This window comes from Cnephaeus nilssonii, assembly GCF_951640355.1.
Source record: "Cnephaeus nilssonii genome assembly, chromosome: 21".
Lineage (NCBI taxonomy): Eukaryota > Metazoa > Chordata > Mammalia > Chiroptera > Vespertilionidae > Cnephaeus > Cnephaeus nilssonii.
This window is the reverse complement of record NC_137092.1, coordinates 27178068-27201729: the sequence shown is the minus strand read 5'-3', so window position 1 is coordinate 27201729 and position 23662 is coordinate 27178068. Positions and strand designations below refer to the sequence as shown.

General features: G+C 38.4%; 1 protein-coding gene across 6 annotated transcripts in view; it reads right to left on the bottom strand.

Annotated features, from left to right (window-relative positions):
• Positions 1 to 6715: 6715 nt before the first annotated feature.
• ODR4 (odr-4 GPCR localization factor homolog) overlaps positions 6716 to 23662 on the bottom strand; it is a 45556-nt gene continuing 28609 nt past the window's right edge. For 4 of the 6 annotated variants that reach the window (XM_079760683.1, XM_079760684.1, XM_079760685.1 and 1 more), the window contains exon 15: positions 22389 to 22709. In XM_079760683.1, coding sequence (XP_079616809.1) covers positions 22642 to 22709 — 68 coding nt within the window. In that variant the 3' untranslated portion in view covers positions 22389 to 22641. The other 2 variants (XR_013812919.1, XR_013812920.1) reach the window with 2 other exon arrangements.

Sequence of the window (23662 nt, the reverse complement as noted above, 5' to 3'; positions counted from 1 at the left end):
ATATAACCTAAAATTTTAGAAATATCATTCAGAAAGATATATTCCAACCAAACTAATGCACAAGAAACTTAGAAACTTTGTAGAGCATTAAAGTTGTGAGAAAGAAAAAAGAAGCATTTGTTAGAAATAAAATTTCAGAAGTTAACCGTATCTATTAAAAAGACAGTGTAGAAGCAAAGCTTTTTTATTCTTGGGACAAAAGAATAACATTTAGTATTAATAATAATCGCCAATTATGGGCTAGTAATTTATACATATCATTTCTAATTCTTAACTACAATCCTTCAAGTAGATAATATTCTTCTCACTTTATAAATGATGAAACTGAAGTGAAGTAAAAGTTCAGGTTTGTACATATTCCCCTAGTGAAACTATGTGGAAACCAGATATTTCTCAAATTCTAGTCTCCACTCTTCTAAATTACTATTTTATAGCTTCTCTTCTTACCTTTAATACCATTTCCCCCCAATCTAAACACTTCACTTTGCTCATACTTAATTGAGAAGATAGAAGTTATCAGATGAGTCCTACCTCATCTCTCCATCACCCGTCTAAAATGTGCACCTGTAGCCTGGCCAATCGATGATTCTCTCATCATTGATGTTTCTATCTCTCTCTCTCCTTCTCCCTTCTTCTCTAACATCAATAAAAATATTTTTTAAATATGCTCATCTATAATTTAAAGTTTCCAGCCATCCCTCATTTCTCTGCTTTTTCTTTACGATCATGTCTCTTGAAAGAAGTATCCAAAGTCACTACCTTTATTCCTCATTTCCCATTTTTTCTTTTTTTTTAATTTCTTTATTGATTAAGGTGTCACATATTTGTCCTCATCCCCCCATTCTCATTTCCCATTTTTTCATCCCACCTCAATTAGGCTTTATTATTGACCAGTCCCTGATATATAGTTGCTACAATAGATACTGTTTTTGCTCACAAATCTAAAATTCCATCTTCTATTCCTCCTTATTAATAGAGAAAGGCATTTTAAATACCCTATGGTTGATGAATACTAGACACAAAGTGGAAAAGTTCTAGAATGGAGACATGCAAGGTAATATAGATATATAAAATAAGGAGCTTAAAAACATGTTTTATCCTATCAACTAATTGCTATCAAATTTATTAATCCCTTACAGAGTCTTCTGTTAGGGAATTACTGGAATTTAAAGAAACCATAGCAAAAAAAAAAAAAACAGGAGCCTTATATGAGATATTTATAATTTTAAAACTCATTACTAGAACAATTGTTTAGATTGACATTAATTCCATGGACTGGTAGCAAGTACTTAAAAAGATGATAGCAAAGCAGTGAAGAAGAACAGTCAAGTGGGTATCTCAAAAGAGAACAATATTTTAGAAAGAAAACATAAGTTCTTTTTAATCACTAGTCATTATTAACCACAATATAATACAGCTTTGTAGGGCAGGGATAGAAAAGCATAGCTAAACAGCGAAAGAAGGCTCTCATCGATGGAAAAGAAAAGTAAAAACAAGAGCTTTTCCTGTTCAATCAAAGCTTTACTCTTATGAGAAATAATCTACCATGCATTAATTTGAAATTAATGCAAACTTCAGCAGGACTAACCCCAGGAATGTATTTAACCCATAATTGCCAAAACAAAAGTAACTAGGTGGCACCTCTGTAGGGAATAAGTGATGATAGCAACCATTCTCAAAATAAGTACTTGGTGACTAATGGATACCAGAGTAAAGCTTGATGGTAACACTCATCAGCAAGAATCGGACAAAAGGCAGGATTTGACTAGAATATTTGAAACCCGCTGCTGCAGAAATCCTGGGTTACACACTCGCCTCCTGTAAACACTTAATCTGCTATTATTTTAGGCAGGAGGAGAGGAAGAGCTCATTTTTGTCTCAGCAAAACAGTGACGTCTTAAATGTAAAGGTTTAAAGTGTCATAACATGTCATAACAAACCACCCAAATAATACTGGAATAGACTTGAAATAACAGCCAAAAGAGTTACTTATAAAATAAGAAAATAATAAAAAAAAATCTGTAGGCAATAGAAAAATTATATTGAAAAGCAAGAAGCTCATTCCTTCATTTGTTCACAAAATATTTATTGACAAGTGGCAGTGTCCTTGACCTTAAGGAGCTCAAGGTAAAGGAAACAGGCACATAAGCAATAGGTGGTAAGTGCATCTACATTTGTACTTCTGTCTATGTCTATATTAGCAGTGGTGGTTGATATCCTGAATACCCTAGGTTTGAATGCACTCACTCCTTTTGTGACCTTGAGCACATTAATTAACCTCTCTGTACCTGTTTCCCCATATATCCTACCTAATAAAATAGTAATATGCAAATTGACCGCACCTTCGCTACGCCCAAGCCACGCCCACCAGCCAATCAGGGTGAGTATGCAAATTACCCAACAAAGATGGCGGTTAATTTGCATACACTGAGGGAGGGAGGAGTGAAGACTGAAGACAACTTAGAAGAGGAAGGAAAAACGGAAAGCAAGGTGGCTGCCAGAGGGAAAGCCCGGGCGGGGCCGGTGACAGCGGAGCGCGGGTGCAGGCGCGGCAGCCGCAGCGGTGGCGGCAGTAGCAGCGGTAGTGCACGCGGCCGCAGCGGCCGCTTGCAGGATTCTTCCTGCAAATGGGCTACTAGTAAAATAATAATAGGCTCAGCCTCATTGGATTGTTATGAAGAAAAAATAAGTAAATTGTGTAAACTACTTAGAATAGTAACTGTCACATAATGTCTTACTCACATGTTAGTTTTGATTATTATTACTAATAGATATATATAAAGCAAAATGGTGCATAACTTATATAGATGTAAGATCTTAAATATACATTAAAAAAAGGTAATTTAAGAAGCTGGGATGCAACTCACCTATGCCAAACACAAACATTCACATTCCTCCAAATAGGACTTTATTAAAAATTCTACATATTTGAACTAGAGGCCCAATGCACAAAATTCGTGCATGGGAGGGGGGTCCCCTCAGTCCAGCTTGCACTCTCTCCAATCCGGCACCCATTGGGGGATGTCCAACTGCCGGTTTAGGCCCGGATCAGGCCTAAACCGGCAGTTGGACATCCCTCTCACAATCCTGGGCCACTGGCTCCTAATCACTCACCTGCCTGCCTGGTCACCCCTAACTGCTCTCCCTGCCAGCCTGATTGCCCTAACTGTCCCCTCTGCCAGCCTGGTCACCCCACACAGCCTGATTGTTCAGTCATTTGGTCATCCCTCACGAACCCCCCTGCTGGCCTGGTCACCCCATATAACCTGCTTGTTCAGTTGTTTGGTCGTCCTCACGAACCCCCCTGCCGGCCTGGTCATAGGTAGCCATCTTGTGAGGGCATGAGGGCTAATTTGCATATTATCTCTTTATTATATAGGATTGTAAGAAAGTGATCCTAAAAAACTGCCATTTAATATTGACTGTAGATGCCCTGCTGGCATGGCTCATTGGTTGAGCATTAACCTTTGAACCAGGAGGAGGTCACGGTTCGATTCCTGGTCAAGGCACATGCCCAGGTTGTGGGTGTTCAGGAGATAGTCAATCAATGATTCTCATCATTGATGTTTCTATCTCTCCCTCTCCCTTCCTCTCTGAAATCAATAAAAATATATTTAAAAAAATAAAATTGATTGTAGATACCACAGTAAGTATAAATTAAATTATCTCTAAAAATTAGAAATGTAAAATAAACATTAAAACACAAATAAGAAATGTATAGAATTTTAAGAAATTCTTTACTGAATTTATTGCAGAATAAAATTATGATTATATAATTACCTGTTCAAATAGATCTAGTACACTATTATCTCATGGTGAAAATTATCTCATGGATTTATATTTCTTTGTTCTCTTTTTCAAATATTCTACCAAGTTTGAGTGTCTAATATATACAAGGAATTATGTCTGATAATAGAGGAGGAGTGATAAAAATGGGTAAGATATAGTCATTCCTTCTTCCCAAGGGATTTACAGTCTAGGAAGGGAACACACACATTCCTGAAATTAAAAGAGTTGGGAACTTATTTTTGTTTCTTTATTACTGTTTAAGGGCTTATATTCTGTAACCCAATTGATAATGGATTTCAGGGAAGAAACTGTCATCCCCTCATGCCACTCTGATTAGCAAACATATTCTGTCATAATCCATTCAGTTCTTCTTACTTTCACTACCAAATCCCTTTTTGAAATCTTCAATTTCAATGAACCATTCTCTGATGATAGTCATCTACCCTTCAGCTCTCTCAGTCCTTCACTCCCAATACACATATTCTTTAAGACCTCCAATTTCTCAGCCTTCCCCAATTAATATGTTCTCCATTTTCATGGTTTCCACCCTTTCTATGTAGCCTAGACACTGGGTGGATGATATCAATCACCTTCCCGATAGCATATTCCATATTTTTGTCACCTCATTCTTCCAAAACACTTCTCTTTGAAATTTCCAAATATCCGAACATCTCCACTAGCGTCCATAACTTGTTCAACAAACAATTCCCTCTTCCATTCCCACAGCCACTACTTCAAACTTTTATTATTCCCCTCAGTCTTCCTCTCCTAAATCCTCCCCACTCTGAACAAATGGCTTTGGTTTCAACATCATAGGAAAAACTGAGCCCACACAACATGATGTTCTCCATTTACTCCACGTGTACTAACCCATCGATTCTCTATTTCATTTTTCTCAAAAATGTCTCTTTATACAAGGCTAATTCTGGCATCCATACTTTAAAATATATATATATATATATATATATATATATATATATATATATATATATATATTATTTCAGAGAGGAGGGGAGAGGGAGAGAAAGCTAGAAACATCAATGATGAGAGAGAACCATTGATCGGCTGCCTCATGCACACCCCCGACTGGGTATAGAGCCCACAACCCGGGCATGTGCCCTGGAATCGAACCCAGGACCCTTCAGTCCACAGGCTGACACTCTATCCACTGATCCAAACCAGCTAGGACAGGCATCCATACTTTAATCAGATATATCACACTCAAATTCCACAAGTTTTTTGCTTATCCTATATAATAAAAGCCTAATATGCTAAGTGTCCAGTCATCTGTTTAACCAATCGAAGCATAATATGCTAATGATATGCTAAGGCCGCTCAACCACTCGCTATGATGTGCACTGACCACCAGGGGCAGACACTCTGGTAGGTTAGCTTGCTGCTGGGGTCCGGCCGATTGGGACTGAGCAAGAATGGCCAGACACGCCCTGGAGCCCTCCTGCAGTCTGTCCCCAGCTGGTCAACCTCCTGCATCCCTCCCCGCCCCCGATTGTGCTCCGGTGGGGTCCCTCGGCCTGGCCTGTGCCTGTGCCCTCTCACAATCCGGGACCCCTCAGGGGATGTCAGAGAGCCAGTTTCAGCCCGATCCCACAGGCCAGGCCGAGGGTCCCCACTGGTGCACGAATTCGTGCACTGGGCCTCTAGTGTTACATAATTTACTCTCTGGTTCTACATCAGCTTCTTATTCACAACCTAAAAATACGTCTCTGGTTCTTCACAATTCTCACTAGCTATAATGCTGTCTAGCATTTCCCTTTCCTTCACTGACATTCTATTTTTTAAAAATCCATGTCCTTAATCTTTACGTCCTTTCTTTCCATTTACTTCTCCACCCATCTTCCTCAACCACTCCACTGAAAGTGATTCTGATAAAAACTAACAATGGCCTCCCTGTCAGGCAGGTTCCTAACGAGAAATGGAGTGCAAACCAAAAGGAATGATTGAAGGGAGTTTGATAAAGAGGATGTTTACAAGGGTGTAGGGAGGAAACTAACAAGAGATAAACACCACAGGGCTAGCAATAGGTAAAAATGACTACTACCCCTCAGGCTTTGAGACTTGTAACTACTGGAAAACCAGTGAGACTTGTAACTACTGGAAAAGAGCTGACCAATAGGAGCTTTAGTTTTTTGGAGAGAACACTGACCCTGCCAATCTGTCGCCCAGTGGGGAGAGAGATCAGAAATAACGAGCTCTCTCTCCTCCTGTTCTCTACTGTCTCTTCATTGTCTCCCATTGCCCAAAACCAACTGGACAACAGAGGGCAAGAAAATGTTGCTGATGAAATATGTTAAATCAACCTTCTTGGGCACAAAGCAGGAGAGACAGTGGATCTTAAGAGGCAAATGGAGGATATTCAACACAGCTACCTTATTACCAAACCCACTAGACTTTGCAGTCCACGTCTTACATGATTTTTGGCTGATGGCCACTCTCAAATTGAAATCCTTTCTTCTCTTGGTTTTCCTGATACTACCATCCAGATTCTCCTATGCTCCTGAAACCATTCTTTCTCCTTTTTACCTTTTGGTTTTTCTACCTTGGCATATTGATGTTTTGTAGGATTAGCTTCCCGGGCCCTTTGTATTCTATTATCCACTCTGATGGCTTCAGTTACCACCTGCACAAAGCTTCTGAACCTTGCCACTATTGATATTTTGGGCCACATAATTTGTCATTGTGGGAGTTGTCCTGTGTACTGTAGGATGTTTGGCAATATCCCTGATCTCTACCCTCTAGATGCCAGTATCACCCCTGCAACAAATAAAACTATCTCCAAACACTGCTGAGTGTCCTCTAGAAGTCAAAATCACTCCCCATTCAATAACTACTTACCTTTACCTGTAAAAGATAGATCTTTTATGTACCATAAAAGGTAGTGGGTGGGTAAGAAAATACCAAAGCTTTCAGGTATCTTGGAACATCTGTGAAACAAATAAGAAGAAGTAGACCTGTAAATATTCTAGACATATACTCTGAAACATTTGCAGATATAGACATTTCTTGATAAGCCGTGATTTGTGGGAGTACAGTGGCTGTGTACAGAAATATTGTACCTCCTATTACTAAAAAATGTATTCTTTCAAAAAAACATAAATTTAATAGCAATCCTTCTATAATCAATTTTCAAGAGTTTGATCTCTGAAAGTTCAAAACCTGAAAAGATCATAAAGATTATTATGGTATTGACATAAATTTAGATAAAGGTAAGTAGTTTTTATGACAAAGGTTATTATTTTTATGGCAGTTAGATTTGTTTTAATAACCCCAGTGCTTTTAATAAGAAAATTATGAAAAGTTATTTAAGAACACATACATGTTCCATGGGCAGATGTTGGTATATACTGTTGTGAAAATAAAAAACTTCACAAAGAAGTTAAATATTAAATTCCTGAAACACTGATGAAGTCAAAACATTATGTAAGTCATGATTACTAAAGAATTCACATGAAGGCAAGGCCATCTGTGCTGTAAAACAGTGACTTTGGAGACCCCAAACAACATAGCTAATAACATTTTTATAGTATTATAACAATTTCACATACATTATCTCATTTTATTCTCACAATTGCTCTGTGAGGTAGACAGAGCAATGGTTTTAATATGTCCAGTTCAAGAATGAAGACATTGTTTTCCAGTTTTATTGAGGTACTTGATACCCAGTGCATGAAATTCGTGCATGGGTAGGGTCCCTAGGCCTGGCCGGCGATCAGGGATGATCTGTGGGGCAACTGGCAGGATGATGGGGGAGGGGGGGCCTGCTGGTACCTGCCTTGGCTGGCCTGGTGCCACCCGCTCATCAGCCCCGCCCATCCCCCCCCCCCCCCCCCCCCCCCCCCCCCCCCCCGCTGCAGGTCGCCTCCCTTTGTGGAGTGACCAGCAGGGTGAAGGGTGATCAGGGGCCCCCTGCTGGTACCTGCCTTGGCTGGCCTGGGGCCTGCAGGCTGGGAGCAGCTCCTGCATTGAGCATCTGCCCCCTGGTGGTCAGTGTGCATCATAGCGACCGGTTGTTCCACCAGGATTTCACCCCCTTCCCAGTTAAGTAACACAGAGGAAAAAGTAACTGAAGTGTTTCTGGTTAGTTTTCTTGTCCAGGCTTATACAGCTAGTAAATATAGAGTCTGAGCTTAACCTTGGGTCTCCCAATCCTAGTCCCTACGTTCTTTATATCATACTCCTTATCTAGCAGACCCTTACACAAAAAATACGTTAATAACCAAATTTGGAATTTTCCTAAGATTAGAAGATCTTTCTTAATATATTTCAAGTCTATATGTAAAGTCTTTAGAAAAAAACACACACAAAGTTACTAGATAAAGCTTCAGTAGGTTTCATAACTCCAATAACTAATGTAGTGACCATGACCCTGGCAAAGAGAACAAGGCTAAGTATACAGTAATCTCAGTTTTCAATTATGGAATTTTCTTATTTGGGCAGTAGCATTTAAGGAAAACATTAAATTTTATCTTTACTTGAGGCTCTTAGCTGTAACAAGTATCAAAGTCTTTTTCTCTTTCAGGTGTGTGTGTGTGTGTGTGTGTGTTTTGTTTTGTTTTGTTTTTTTTGCTGTAGTATACAAGACAATGCTCTTAAAAATTAGTTTTCATAAAACCAGGTGTTTCACCCTAGGCAATTTTATTTCTCAGAGTGTCCACTCCCAATTCCCAATCCTTCAACACATACTAGCTTGATTTATTCATCTTATCTCAAAAACAATAATTCATTTTTAAAGGTTGACATTTATTCATCACTGACAACACATAATTATCTCCCATACATGATTCTTGTTCTAACAAATTAATGCTCTTTCAACAGGCTATACTAATCACATGAAATTGAACTTGCAAGGTAACTTGAATTACAGTGATTCACACAATAAATTGTGTTAAGTTCTACAGAAGTTTAGAAGCATAAGACTACGACTATACATTACATTTATGTTTTTTTGAAAAGTAATACAGATGCCATTTTTGCCCATCATTTTTCCTACTTTGAACATTTAAGGATAAATAGGATATTTTAATTTTATTTTGTTTTTGCTTTTGTTTTGGTGGGTGAATGAGAACTTTTAAACCTCCATTTGACTTTTTCTGAGATCGAGCAGCAGTGAATTGCTATACAGTTGAAACTAGATTGATTGTACTACTCTTCTCAGTTTTACAGTGAAAATTAAAATAGAAATTGTTCCAAACATAACTCAGTGTCTAATTTAAAAAATTAGTGTCTAGTTAAAAAAATGAGGCAAAACAACAAACAAGAAACTAAATGATATAAACGCATTAGTTAAAAGGCACATATTGTCAAATTAGACTTAAAAAATTGAATTAGTTGCTGTTTATGAGATACATTTAAAGCATCAGGATACATAAAAGTTGGAAGTAAAATGATGAAAAAGCTATAACAAGCTAATTATTTTTATAAGCAATTATCACTAAATTAATAGCAGACAAACAAGCTTAAAGAGAAAAAGCATTATTACTAGTAAATACAGAAATGGTTGTTACATAATAATAAAATTTCAGCAGCAAGATCTATCAGTTTAAAAAAAAGATCTATCAGTTTTAAACTTATATATCTAATAAAATGTCATTCACTATACACAGTACAAACTGGTAGAATACAGGGGGAAAGTGAATATTCTGTTATCAGAGATTTCAATACAGTTCTTTTGATCCTTAATAGATCAAGTAACAAAAAGTAGCATCAGTGTAGATACTAGCCACATAATTAACAAGCTTGATCTAAGGGACATATAAAACACTGCAACCGATAATTAGTGAACTAATCATTTCCCCCTTCTGCACAAAAAGAAGATTTTTAAACGTTAACAACCAAGACACTATAAAACAGATTACATTTTAGGGCCAATGCAATTAAGTGGAAATTAATAATCAATATAAATTTGTTACTAATGATAAACATATATATATATATATATATATTACTAAATAACTCCTGTGTCAAGGAATAAAATCATACTGGAAGTTTCAAATTTTTAAAACTGAAAAGTAATAGACATTCTTTACATCAAAACTTCTGGGATAGAGCAAAAAGGCTATATCAGGGAAATTTTTATTCTTAAAAAGATAAATTACAAAAGAATGAAGAAAAAAATAAATGACCTCAGTGTCTAATTTAAAAAATTAGTGTCTAGTTAAAAAAATGAGGCAAACCAACAAAGCAGAAAAATGAGGAAATAAATATGAGCAGAAACGAATAAAACATAAATTATAGCTACAGATGGAATCCAAAAAGCCAAAAGTTAGTTCTTTAAACAAAATTAAGAGAATAGAGGAATATCTGCCAGATTGATGCAAGGAGGGGGAGCATAAATAATACTAGGAATTATTTTAAAACATATGTCCAGATACCTGAGATTTAAAAAATATGAAACATTATAAACAACTTAATGCCAACAAATTTGAAAACCAGGTAAAATGGAAACATTTCTAAGAATGTAGAGCTTACCAAAATTGATTTAAAAACAGAAAGTCTGAGTAATCCTTTAACAAGCAAATAAACTAGGAAAGTATCTTACCTTATAATAGAGAAACATGCAAATTGACCGCACCTCCGCTATGCCCACGATTGGGCCGGCAGGAGGCTGGGGGCGGGACTCCGGGTGGCATATCCGCCATTGAGAAGATCAAGATAACGGTGCCCAGTGGCCGGGCCCATGCAGCCGCTCCCGGGGGTGCCTGGGGCCATCGGCACCCTGGGGGCATGGCCGGGCCCATGCCGCCACTCCCCGGGGTGCCTGGGGAGATCGGCACCCCCGGGGGGCATGGCCGGGCCCATGCCGCCGCTCCCGGGGGTGCCTGGGGCCATCGGCACCCCGGGGGCGTGGCCGGGCCCATGCCGCCGCTCCCGGGGGTGCCTGGGGCGATCGGCACCCCGGGGCGGCGTGGCCGGACCCATGCCGCCGCTCCCCAGGGTGCCTGGGGCGATCGGCACCCCGGGGCGGCGTGGCCGGACCCATGCCGCCGCTCCCCAGGGTGCCTGGGGTCGATTGGCCACCTGGGGGGGCTTGGCCGTGCCCATCCCGCCCCTCCCGCCGCTCCAGGGGCCGAGGCTTTCCGGGCCTTGGGCACCAGCGGGGAGCCTGCACGGATCGCAGGAAACCACTGGGGGTCGGCTCCTGTGATCAGTAGCAGGGACGCTGGGTGCGGCGAGCCCAAGGCCGGGAAAGCCTGGGGCGGAGGCTTTCCCGGCCTTGGGCACCAGCGGGGAGCCTGTATGGATCGCAGGAAACCACTGGGGGTCGGCTCCTGCGAACCTTAGCAAGGATGTCGGGTGCCGCCGAGCCCAAGGCCACCGCCCGGGGCCAAGCCCCGACCCTGAAAAAGGCAGAAGGCGGTGGCCACAGCCAAGGCCTGGGTCCCTGGTGCCGGCAGAAAACTGGTGCAGGCAGCCAGGTGAATGAAGGTCTATTGCACGAATCTTCGTGCAAACGGGCTACTAGTTTACAAATATTACTCCCAAAAAAACACAAGGTCCAGGTGTATTTACTTGAAATTCTATCAAACACACAAGAAACAGATCATTTTATATAGGCTTTTCCAGAGGACAGAAACAAAGAGAATAATCACCAGCTCATTGATGAAATTAGTATAATCTTGATACCAAAGCTGGACAAGAAAGGGAAATTATAGGCTAATGTCACTTATTCATAGAGATGTAAAAATTCTAAATAAAATATAAGCAAATAGAGTTCAACGGTGTACGAGAAAGATAAAACATGGCCAAGTTAGATTTAAGCCTGGAAGGTAAGGCTGACTATATCAAGTTCATAACTTCAGGTTATGCACCTACCCTAGCTTAATGTCTTTAGTTGCTGGCATCACTACCCGAGCCCCTTCCCACCTCCAAGCAATATAGGTGCAGCTACAAAAATTTATTTCAACTTCAATAATTACTAACTCAGGTTGAGTGAGCCAAATCGTCTGATGGTTGGATCCAGAATCCAATCTACTCAAAAACACTAAGATTAAATTTGCCAGGATTCTTAACCTTGCATTCATCCAGTCAACATCTAAAGTGAAAAGTTCTAGCCCAGCTGGTGTGGCTCAGTGGTTGAGCATTGACTTATGAACCAGGAGGTTGTGGTTCCATTCCCAGGCAGAGCGCAAGCTCGGGTTATGGGCTTGATCCCCAGTGTGGGGCGTGCAGGAGGCAACCATCAATGATGTTCTCTCATTATTGATGTTTCTATCTCTCCCTCTCCCTTCCTCTCTGAAATCAATAAAAATATAATTTTAAAAATAAAATAAAGTGAAAGCTCCAGCATCTCTTCCCACTGACTGCTACTTGCCCACTCCCACCTTGCTATTTGCCATAATATTCTATTGCACCATCATCTCCAACCCCTTCCATTCCCTTTTCTCTCTAAAAATTGCACACTTCCTTCCGTTTTCAACCTTTTCTCTAAGCATTTCTTCTACATCTTTGCCATAACTGAAACCTGATTCTTCAAAGAAGATTCACTTTCCCTTTCTCATTTTCAAGTGGTGACTGCTTATTCTTTCAAAATCCAAACATCATTCTTGACAGTCTTTTTTACTCCAGTTCATTATTCTCAGTTGCCTATGTAAAAAGGCTATGTAATTTTTAAAAGACTCAGGGTATTTGTCTGTATCACTTTTCCTCCACCCTTGTAACTATCAGCTATTGACCTAGTCGCTCTCCCTCACTTTTCAAAAATGAGATACTTAACTTACACAGCCTTCCTTTGTTTCAAGTTCTATCACGTTATTCTAGCAGATCAGCCATCCATAATCTGGACTCTCTGTTCCTTGACCTCCAGTAACATACTTCATCTCTACCACTCATTTCATTTGCTATCATCTGTGTGTTCCTTTTTTCCTAAATAATTATTCCAAGCATCCTTACTTTCAATCACGACCATGTCTCCTTATTGGTCAACTATTACCACAATTTTGGGTCCTTGATTTCTTCTAGATTTTCACTGCATTGATGCCTTTACATGACATTTACAATTCATCAAATCCTTCTCTCTGTCTCTGTCTCTCTCTCTCTCTTCTCCCCTCCCTTCCTTTTTTATTTAACTTAGATTTCATAGTTCATCATTTAAGTATTCTTTAAGCAATATCCTTGCCAATATAATAAATTTCCTAGCCCTTCTTTGCTTTCAACTTGTTAGACAACACTTCCAAATACTGCTCTTCAATTTTTCTATTCTTAAAACTGAGAAGACAAAGACTACTGGGGCGGGGGGAAATCACACAATTTCTTTTATTTATTATTACTAACCTCAAATGGGGCTTTGCTACTGTCTGGCAATCCCACTGTGTTTCTTTGGTCAACTTGATCTCCCATTCTTTGCAACAATTATTTGAAATCTTTGTTCTCCTCTTTCTTCACTATCTGGAGATGACCTTGCTGACTTCATAGAAATCTGAAGGCATCAGATCAGATGGAATCATCTTCAGCTTTCCACTACCAAACCTACAAGCCCATATATACCTGCCCCAATTTTCTCCTTTCTTTAAGCTTTATATTAGATGTTCCTTCTCCCATTGTCAGTAGCTGCCAATGCTTTAGAAACCATCCCCTCTCTCTTTCTCTGGAATATTATACTCATGTGTTGTTGTATTTTTTACTCCTTATACAGTCATCCCTCTTGCTCTACATATCCAATTATCACTCCTTTTCATCACATCCTTATATGTATATTCCCCACTGGCTACTAGGTTTAGCAACTCATTTTCCTGAACTTCAGTTATGTATTAAAAGGGCATGATAAAAATAAAAATACTTCATCATAAGTTGTAAAGCACTATACTATATAATGAGTTAGTTTCATATTATTAAAAATTGTTCTACCTAAAAATCAATGGAATTAAGCAACTTCCCAAGACTTTATTATTTCTTCATTGAAAAATCTAAGGGTATAACTACTCAATTCTCCATAATCATTAGCTATTATTTCATTTACTAGAGGCCCAGTGCACGAAATTCGTGCACTGGGGAGGGTGTCCCTCAGCCCAGCTTGCACCCTCTCTAACATGGGACCCCTCGGGGGATGTCCAACTGCAGGTTTAGGCCCGATTCCACAGGGATCGGGCCTAAACCTGCAGTTGGACATCCCTCTCACAATCCGGGACCGCTGGCTCCTAACCGCTCACCTACCTGCCTGATTGCCCCCTAACTGCTCCTCTGCAGGCCTGATTGCCCCCAAATACCCTCCCCTGCTGGCCTGATCACCCCCAAGGCTTTTATTAGTATAGATAATTAGAATATAGAAAATATTTTCAATAGTGCCAAGTTAAAAGTATAGGAATATTTTTAAACTTTGCTACTTTTGTTTAAATACAGATATTGCAGTATTTAAATACAGATAATGTCTTAGCTTATTGATGTTCAGAATTTTAATCCTGAGGACAAACATCTGGGGTATATCTACAACTAAATTGGATTTGACTAAAATAGAACCTAAGAGCCGATTAAACTACCTTCATCCCTATCATTAAGTTCCCCTTCACAATTCTGTAAACAAAAGATCTTCTTAACAAACTGAACAAATTGAGTGAAAAATCTTTCCCTAAAGGATCGTCTTTTTAATTAAGAATTTTTATGCAGGGCTCTTTTGGGATCAAAAGTTCAGGGGTTTCACAGTACAGTATAAAGTCTAACTTCACTTGATGGTGCTAAGTATGTTAAATACTTATAAAATATTTTTGCAAAGATAAAAAAAATGGATAACCTGTTTACAGTTACTGAGATAATAGTTACTTAAACAAATGTCTACTCTTCCTAATTATGTGGTCCTTGGATACAATACATAATTAATGTGCCCTTCAATTGTATCCATCAAATTTGAACACATTCAACAAATCTCTGCCCTGCTTACTACACGAGTGTTATAAAAATCCAGAGATAAAGTCTGTGACAACACTTTAGAAATGGCAAAAGTAGAGAAAAACATGTGATTTCTAACTCCACTTTTATCTCTTGTCCTTAATCAATAAATCAAAATGTATTAAAGTATAAAGTTACCTTATAATAGGTTATGAATTGTATGAGAATTCATTGGCTACCTTTAATGAATATTCATTAAAATACTGATACTTTCAATATAATTACTTATTATATTAAAGTCAGAAAATAAGAATAATTTACTAGATATTTATTGTACTTTGGTTAATTTACATTTAGATGAATCATTTAGATAAGGGTCAACAAACACAATAAGCATTGTACTAGAGCTTGATTTCCCCCCAACTATTTTGTAATACAGTTAAGAACCTATTGACTTCTGAGCATTTATAAGAATAGGCAAAAGGAAAATACATTTCATATATCCACCGAAATGTCACAACAGAACAGAGGGAAACAGAGGTGCTGTAGTAAAAGGCAGACTGTGGTAAAGGTCATATGTGGAGTATGTTTTTAGAGTAATGATAGCAATTATTTCCCTAGGGAACTTTTTAAAAAAATATATTTTTATTTATTTCAGAAAGGAAGGGAGAGGGAGAGATAGAAATATCAATAATGCAAGAGAATCATTGATTGGCTGCCTCCTGCACACCCCCAACTGGGGATGGAGCCAGCAACCTGGGGATGTGCCCTGACCGGGAATCAAACTGTGAAATCCTTGTTCATAGGTCAATGCTCAACCACTGAGCCATGCCGGCTGTGCCTTAGGGAACTTCTTTAATTGTCTCTCCTTTCTCCTGTATTTTTGTCATTTTTAAAATTTGACATATACTAAAGAATATACATATAGTAAGTCTCCAGTGATGAATGTCATCAATTCTTTCCCTCTCTATATGCATGTGCTACTACTCCCCCATTGAGAAATGCGCTTCTTTTTCCCCTCTCATGGAAACTAGTCTGGCCTTGTTTGTTTTGACCAATAGAATACAGAGAAATAACACCCTGAGACATCTGAGCCCAGGCCTTAATAGGTTAAGAAATTCCACTTCTTTGAACGCTGATTCTTGGGGCTCCTCCTTTTGTAATTCAACCGCCGGTTATGAGAATCCTAAGAAAGGTCATGTGAAGGAGAAACAGATATACTGCCAACCATGTGATTCCCCAATTCATATTCTTTTTTTTTTTAAATCTTTATTGTTGAGAGTATTATAGATGTCCGTCTTTTTTTCCCTCATTACCCCCCTCCACCTGGTTCCTGCCCCTATCCAGGCCTTTACCACCCTATTGTCTGTGTCCATAGGTAATGCATATATATGTATGTAAGATTTTTGGCTCATCTCTTCCCACACATCCCTTTCCCCCCTTCCCTCTGAGATTCATCAGTCTGTTCCATGTTTCCTTGCCTCTGATTCTATTTTATTCACCAGTTTATTTTGTTCATTAAATATCTTACTCATTTATTTTGATTTTTAGATTCAATTGTTGATAGATATGTATTTGTTGCCTTTTTATTGTTCATATTTTATCTTTTTCTCCTTCTTCTCCTGCTCCCCTTCTCCTTCTCCTTCTCCCCTTCTCCTTCTTCTTCTTCCTATTCTTAAAGAACACCCTTCAACATTTCATGTAATACTTATTTGGTGGTGATGAACTCCTTTAGCTTTTTCTTGTCTGTAAAGCTCTATATCTGACCTGCAATTCTAAATGATAGCTTTGCTGGGTAGAGTAATCTTGGTTGTAGGTCCTTGCTATTCATCACATTTCTTGCCACTCCCTTCTGGCCTGCATAGTTTCTGTTGAGAAATCAGCTGACAGTCATATAGGTGCTCCCTTGTAGGTAACTGCTTTTCTCTTGCTGCTTTTAATATTCTCTCTTTGTCTTTAGCCCTCGGCATTTTAATTATGATGTGCCTTGGTGTGGTCCTCTTTGGGTTCCTCTTGTTTGAGACTCTCTGTGCTTCCTGGACTTGTAAGTCTATTTCTTTCACCAGGCAGGAGAAGTTTTCTATCATTATTTCTTCAATAGGTTTTTCAATATCTTGCTCTCTTCTTCTGGCACCCCCATAATGCAAGTGTTGGTACACTTGAAGTCCCAGAGGCTCCTTACACTATCTTCATATTTTTGGATTCTTTTTTCTTTTTGCTCTTCTAATAGGGTGATTTTTGCTTCCTCATTTCCAAATCATTGATTTGATTCTCAGAATCCTTTACTCTACTGTCGACTCCCTGTAAATTATTATTTCAGTTAGTGTATGCTTAATTTCTGACTTGGCCTTTTTCATGTCTTTGACATTCTCACTAAGATCCTTGAAAGTCTCAGTAAGTCCCTTGAAGGTCTCATGAAGATTCTAGAGTAACCTTATAACTATGGTTTTGAACTCTATATCCAGTAGTTTGCTTTCTCCTATTTCTTTCATTTATGACATGTTTCTTTGCCTCCCCATTTTGGCTGCTTCCCTGTGTTGGTCTCTATGTATTAGGTAGAGCTGCTGTCTCCTTGAGTTGGCAGAGTGGTCTTGTATAGTAGGTGTCCTATAGGTCCAAGTGGCTTAGCCTCCCCAGTCACCTGAGCTGGGCACTCTAGGTGCACCTCTTTGTGGGCTGTGTGCACAGTCTTGTTGTAGTTGAGACTTGGTTGGTGTCACTGGGAGGAATTGACCTTCAGGCCAATTGGCTGTGAGGACCAGATGCAACTACAGCGGAAGAGCGGCTGTGCAGGAGACACCCCTATGGAGCAGGACTTGCTTCAGTGGGATTTTGGTGCTGAGTCAGGCCCTGAGTGTGGTGCGTTGTAATCTGCTATGGTCTGATGCTGACCAGAGTGCACTGGCTCGTAGGTCTTCAGGGAGGTGCAAAGGCAGCCACTGCCTGGGACAACCAGGCAGGAGCTACAGAGAAGTCTGCAGATTCCTTCTATTTGTATCAGGTTTGGAAGTGCCCAGGCAAGACCCAGCTGTGAAGCAAGGCAGGCTGGTGCTAGTGCTGGATCTTGGGCCTTTTATTGATAGGTTTGGGGTTCTTTGGCCCAGCTGCTGCTTGTTTGAGAGATTTTAGCCAAGCCTGAAGCCTAAGGAAGGGTAGGCCATTCATATGCAAAAGCCACTGCAGACAGGTTGGGTGAGGCTGTAAATTGGATGAGGCAGGGTCTCAGGGAATCACCAGGGCAGAGCAAACAGAAATAGCTGCCAGTCAACCCTGCAGCCCTATGACACTGGGGATCGAGCCCACAACCTGGGCATATGCCCTGACTGGGAATCGAACTGTGACCTCCTGGTTCATAGGTCAACACTCAACCAAAATCCTGAATTCCCTTAATAGGATTTTGCCTTTTACACCAGCCAGGCTTTCCAGTGATTTTTAGAGAGAGTGGAAGGGAGGGTGGGAGGGGGAGGAGGAGAGAGAAAGTGAGACAGAGAGGAAAAGGAAGAGAAAGCGGGGGGGGGGGGGGGAGGCGAGAGAGAGAGAGAGAGAGAGAGAGAGAGAGAGAGAGAGAGGGAGGGAGAGAGCGGGAGAGAGGGAGAGAGAGAGAGAGAGGGAGAGAGAGAGAGAGAGAGAGACTGGATGCTTCCTGCCTGTGCCTGGACTGGGACCCAGGAACAAACCCACAACCCTTCTGTGCACAGGGTGACGTTCTAACCATTGAGTGACACTGGTCAGGGCTAAATGTGCTTGTTTTTAAGCTTTGTAAAAATTGTATCACACTACATGTAGGCTTCTGAGACTGGATTTAATCATCACTTTATTTTTCAGGTAATTCTACCTGCTAAATAAAATTACAAAACCCACATTTTTTTCAATAGCTGCTCATGTTTATTGAATGTTTGCTTCATATCAGGCACTGCTCTGCATGCCTGATATATACAAAGTAATTTAATACTCAATTCTATGAGATAGATACCATTATCTCCATTTTATAGATGAGAAACAGAGACACAGGGGGGTTAAGTAACTTGCCCAAGGTCACACTGCCAGTAAATATCAGAACTTGAATACAAACCCCACAATTTATTTTTTATTCTCTTATCGATGGACATTTGAGTGGTTGCAAACAAGGATGCCTTGAACATTCTCACTTGTACTCCTGTGCACATATGCATGAATTTTTCTAGGGTATATATATAGAATAGTTAGGTATTAGAATATGTGAATGCTTAACCTTACACGATAATGTCAAATTGCTTTCTAATCCCACCTATAGATGTCTTTTTTTATTTTTAAATTGATTTCAGAGAGGAAGGAAGAGGGAGAGGGAGCAATAGAAACACCAATGAGAATCATTGATTGGCTGCCTCCTGCACATCCCCTACTGGGGATGGAGCCTGCAATCCAGGCATGTGCCTGACCAGGAATCAAACTGTGACTTCCTGGTTCGTAGGTTGACGCCCAAACACATAGCCATATCATTTCTTAATTTTTCAGTCTAAAATGGTATTCGTTGTCCTCTCAATCACTTATGAGATTAAACATATTTTCATGTGTTCAGTCATATCCTCTGAAAGTATCTGGTTTCTGTCTTTTGCTCATTTTACACCGGATAATGATGAATAGAAGTGTAAATAACAGGCATTGTTGTTGTGTGTTCCTGATTTTTTATGTATACAACTTAATCATTATCTTCTTTTACATAATGCTGAATTCCCTTAATAGAATTTTGCCTTTTACATCTATGTTCATAAGTGCTATTCATCTGGAACTTTATTTTCTCCTACTGAATGGGTCTGATTCCAGTACAATAATAGTTATACTGACCTCATAAAATGAGCTGGAGTACTCCTTTATTTATTCTTTGAACCTGCATTTTCCTAGACCATGGTCTATTTTGTCTAGGTTTGCAAATATATTAAGATGCTCCTGGTAGTCTCTTGTCATTTTTATCTTTACTATATCTATAGGTACTTTAGTCATTCATTTCTTCCATTGCCTGTGTCTCCTTGCTTCTACACTGTTTATTCTGTTGTTCTTTTCCTTAAGTTACACTTAGTCTTGTCCCTTAGTTTAAAACCATGTCCCTCAAAGTGCTGTTTCTGCTGCATTGCCCAATTTTCCAAATGTAGTACTTATAGATTCTAAGTACATTTTCTTCTTTCATCTGTAAAGTTTTATTAAACTTGTAAATATAAGATTTTTAAGGATTAACTTTTATCACTGACCTCTAACTTATTTCTGATTATCCATTTAATACTAACTTTTTGAAATTTACTATAACTTATTTCATGTCTAGTACATGGTCAATTTTTGCTGATATACAATGATTAAGAAGAATATTCTCTGTTGATTATTCTAAATATGTTCATTGACTCAATAGTGAAAATTAAATTATTCAAGTCTGTATTCACTAATTTTTTCAGTCTGCCCGATTTACCAATTAAGAGCTGTTGAAATCTCCCATTATGTTGTTCAATTTGTTGATTTAGCCCCATAGTTCATACATTTTGAGGTCATTTTATAGAGGAAATACAAATTTAAAATTGTTATATATTCCTAGTGAATTGATCCTTTTCTATTTATTTAGTAACCTTCTCCATCTTTACACATCATAAAGTCTAATTTTATGTGATCACTAAAACTACACATATTCTCTTTCGCTATTTGCCTAATGATTGTTTTTTTAACCCAGGAAAATGGTTTAAAAATTAAACTGTTGGTTAATTTATTTTAGTCTATTCATATTTATTTTAATTATCTGATGTCTTATTATCATCTACTTTTTTCCTCCTCCCACCCATAATTTTTCCCCTTTTTTGTACTGAGTTATTGACTTCCTATTCCATATGTTAAATTTATTTTCCTCTACAATGATTCATCCCATATCTATTCTTTAGCAGTTATACTTGAACATTTTACTATACATATTTAACATAATTTTAAAGTTAAACAATATCTTACCCATTTTCTCAATAAAAGAACCTCAGAATATTTTAATGCTAGTCACCCTCCTCTCACCTTATAAGTCATTGTCCAGTTTTTCAATTATATCCTATTTTACTAGTAAAAGTACACATTAATGTTGCATAAAACATTTAGTTTTACATTTGTTTACAACTTTACTTCTTATAAACACTTCTTTCATTACAGCTGTTTTCTATAAACAACACTTGATTTCCATGTTTATTATTTTATTTGCTCACTAGCAATTCCATTTCCAATCACCCTTTTGGAATCCTTTTCCTTCTTGAGATCATGCTTTTGCAGTCTCTTTAATGAAGGTCTATTGATGGCAAGACCTGTTTTTCATCTAAACATGTCTTTATGGTCATGTCTGAAAATGTCCTTCAGTCTTGCTTGGCTCAAATTCTAAGTTGACTAGTTTGTTTCAGAATTTTGAAGGCGTTATTTTACCATCTTTTGGGTATGTACATTGTTGCCATAAAGAAGCCTATTCAGTAATTGTCTCATCTTCCTTGATGCTTTCCCCACTTTGATTGCTTTTATAATCTTGTTTGGTATCTAGCAGTTACATTCATTGGGGTTAGGTATGAATTTCATCTATATGTGCTTGGGATATATATTGTGTTTGCTGAATTTATGAATTCATCTTTTCCAACAAATGCAGAAAATAGTTATTTTTCAAATATTGCCACTCCTCCATCCTCTCCATTCTTTCTCCCCCTAGTACTTTAGTCCTCACAATTCTTCCTTCCATACCTCTTAGTATTTATATCTTCCAGTAGCTCATTTCTCCTTGCTGTGCACTGAGTCATTTTTTAGCTTTAGCTTTCAGTTTATTTACTGTCTTTTCAGCAGAGTCTAATATGACATTCAACACTTCCAAGGATTTTTTTTTTTTTATTTCAAGTAACATTTCTCATTTCTAGCAGTTCTATTTGTTTTATTTTGCACCTCTGACTGTGGTTCAATCCTTCATGTATTGTTGGCAATGAGACCTTGGAGAGTTTAATCTGAAGATGGTTATTTCTACAGATTCTTTCTCATGCTAGTTAGTTTCAACTTGTGACTGCTGATCTCTAGTCATGAAATAACATTGCTTTATCTTAATCTATGAGAATCTTCATCCTCTACCTTGCTTCTGTCAGAAGTTATGAGACTACAAATTGAGGACCACTTCAACTGTCCTGGCTACAGTAGCATCTCAGATTCAGATTACTCTCCTTGTTTCTGGTCCGAGGCAAACTGCATAAGGCAGTGCTGCAATTGGTATCTGCCACGTGAGCAACCACAGCCCACCCATATGCTTAATACAGTATTTACGACTTACAACTCAAAATGTATTCATTTTTGTGGCGAAAGAAAAGTAAAGGTATGGTCTTTGGAGATCTCCCCTACTTTCCTTGAGTATATTAATGCATTCAAAGGTACATTTTTATTCAGGATCTAGGTATTTCATAGTACCTAGTCTAATGTACTGCTGGAAGAAAAAATCTTATTTAATATAGTAAAACAATTATGATATACAAACACGAGAAAGCACATGATTTATGGCAATCTTTACTGATTCAAATCCGGAAAGGTTTCCTACCACTTGATCAGAACTGGGTCAATATTTTGGAACTGGGTAAACATTAGAAAGGTCCTACAGTATGAACTTACCCAATAGGTGGTTGCCCCACTTTGTAGAAATTTCTCCTGTTGTTCTATTACTAAGATATTCAGCCAACCCTGACTATTCAAATTTTCAATGTCCTGATGAATATGTGATCCAGATCAAGAGGACTAAAATCTGTGAAAATAAACCATCAGTTTGAACATTTAAAAATAAATAATAATGATTTGTTACATGAAGCTTCCATCTAGATAAATAATTTTATTGCAGGGCTAAACAAGGCAGCTGGTGATTTCATTTGTCAGAAACACACCTAATAGGAGTTTGGCAGCAGGTCTGGCTGCTGTGGTCTTAAATGCAGATGGCTTGTTTGCATCTTTATTATTCATAATTGTTGGTCAGTGTTCTCTAGATGATCAGGAAGCTCATTGTGCTTCACCCTAATCACTGAAGTAGTGAAAGGAGATACCCACAGCAAGGAGTGCAACTGCAAATGCTGCAATCATACCTAAAAGTAAACAAACACAAAACAAATAGAAATGGAATAAGCGGAAGAAAAGCTTACTTGATTCTAGCCTCTAAAATGTAGGTAATTGATGGGCCTAAACAACAACAGCACACACACAAATACATATTCTTACACACATATAGACATGTCCTAAAAGCCGACAAAGTCTTAGAGGAAATACAGCAATAAGTTTTTTAAAAAGTAGATTGCAAAGGTTAGACTGGTAATCATGTATTTCATCACTTTAACGAAACCTTAAACAACAAAAAATAGTGTCTTATACATGTGTGCCCTCACACACATCTAAAAGAAAAACACATAATTTAAAAGGGTCCTATCTATTTACACTGAAATTCCAGCTGTCTCATGCAATTAGGCTTAAACCAAAAAAACAGCTCCAATGTGCAGTGGTTCTCAATCATTAAATGCAGTCATTTGAATAGCTATTGAAAACTATAGAAACTCAGATCACCATTCTAAAATCTAGGAACTAGTAACTCATTTTTGCCCCCTAATTATTAAGTTAAAAAACAAACAAACAAACAAACAAAAAACCGGATTAGAGAATCACAAACACACACACACACACACACACACACACACACACACACGTACAAAGAATTTATGAAATTAATTTAAGTTTATCTAATAAATAAGTGATAAAAAAACAACTAAAACTTCTGGCTGTCAAAAACCTTAATACTTTCCATGAAATAATAGTGTACATGTTCTTTGATCAATAAGTCTAAAAAATGTGAAAGTGACTGCCACACTATCGTGGAACCTTTTAAATACTGAAGTGCATTAAAAATTTTCAGCCTCAAATTTGACTTTTTTTCATAAGAGATATCGAATCTGCAATAACAATCCTGGGAAAACCAATTTGGAAAGTATTGGTCCTACTATACTAGTCAATTCCCCAAACTCAACATGCTTTTCTTCTAAAAGCACCA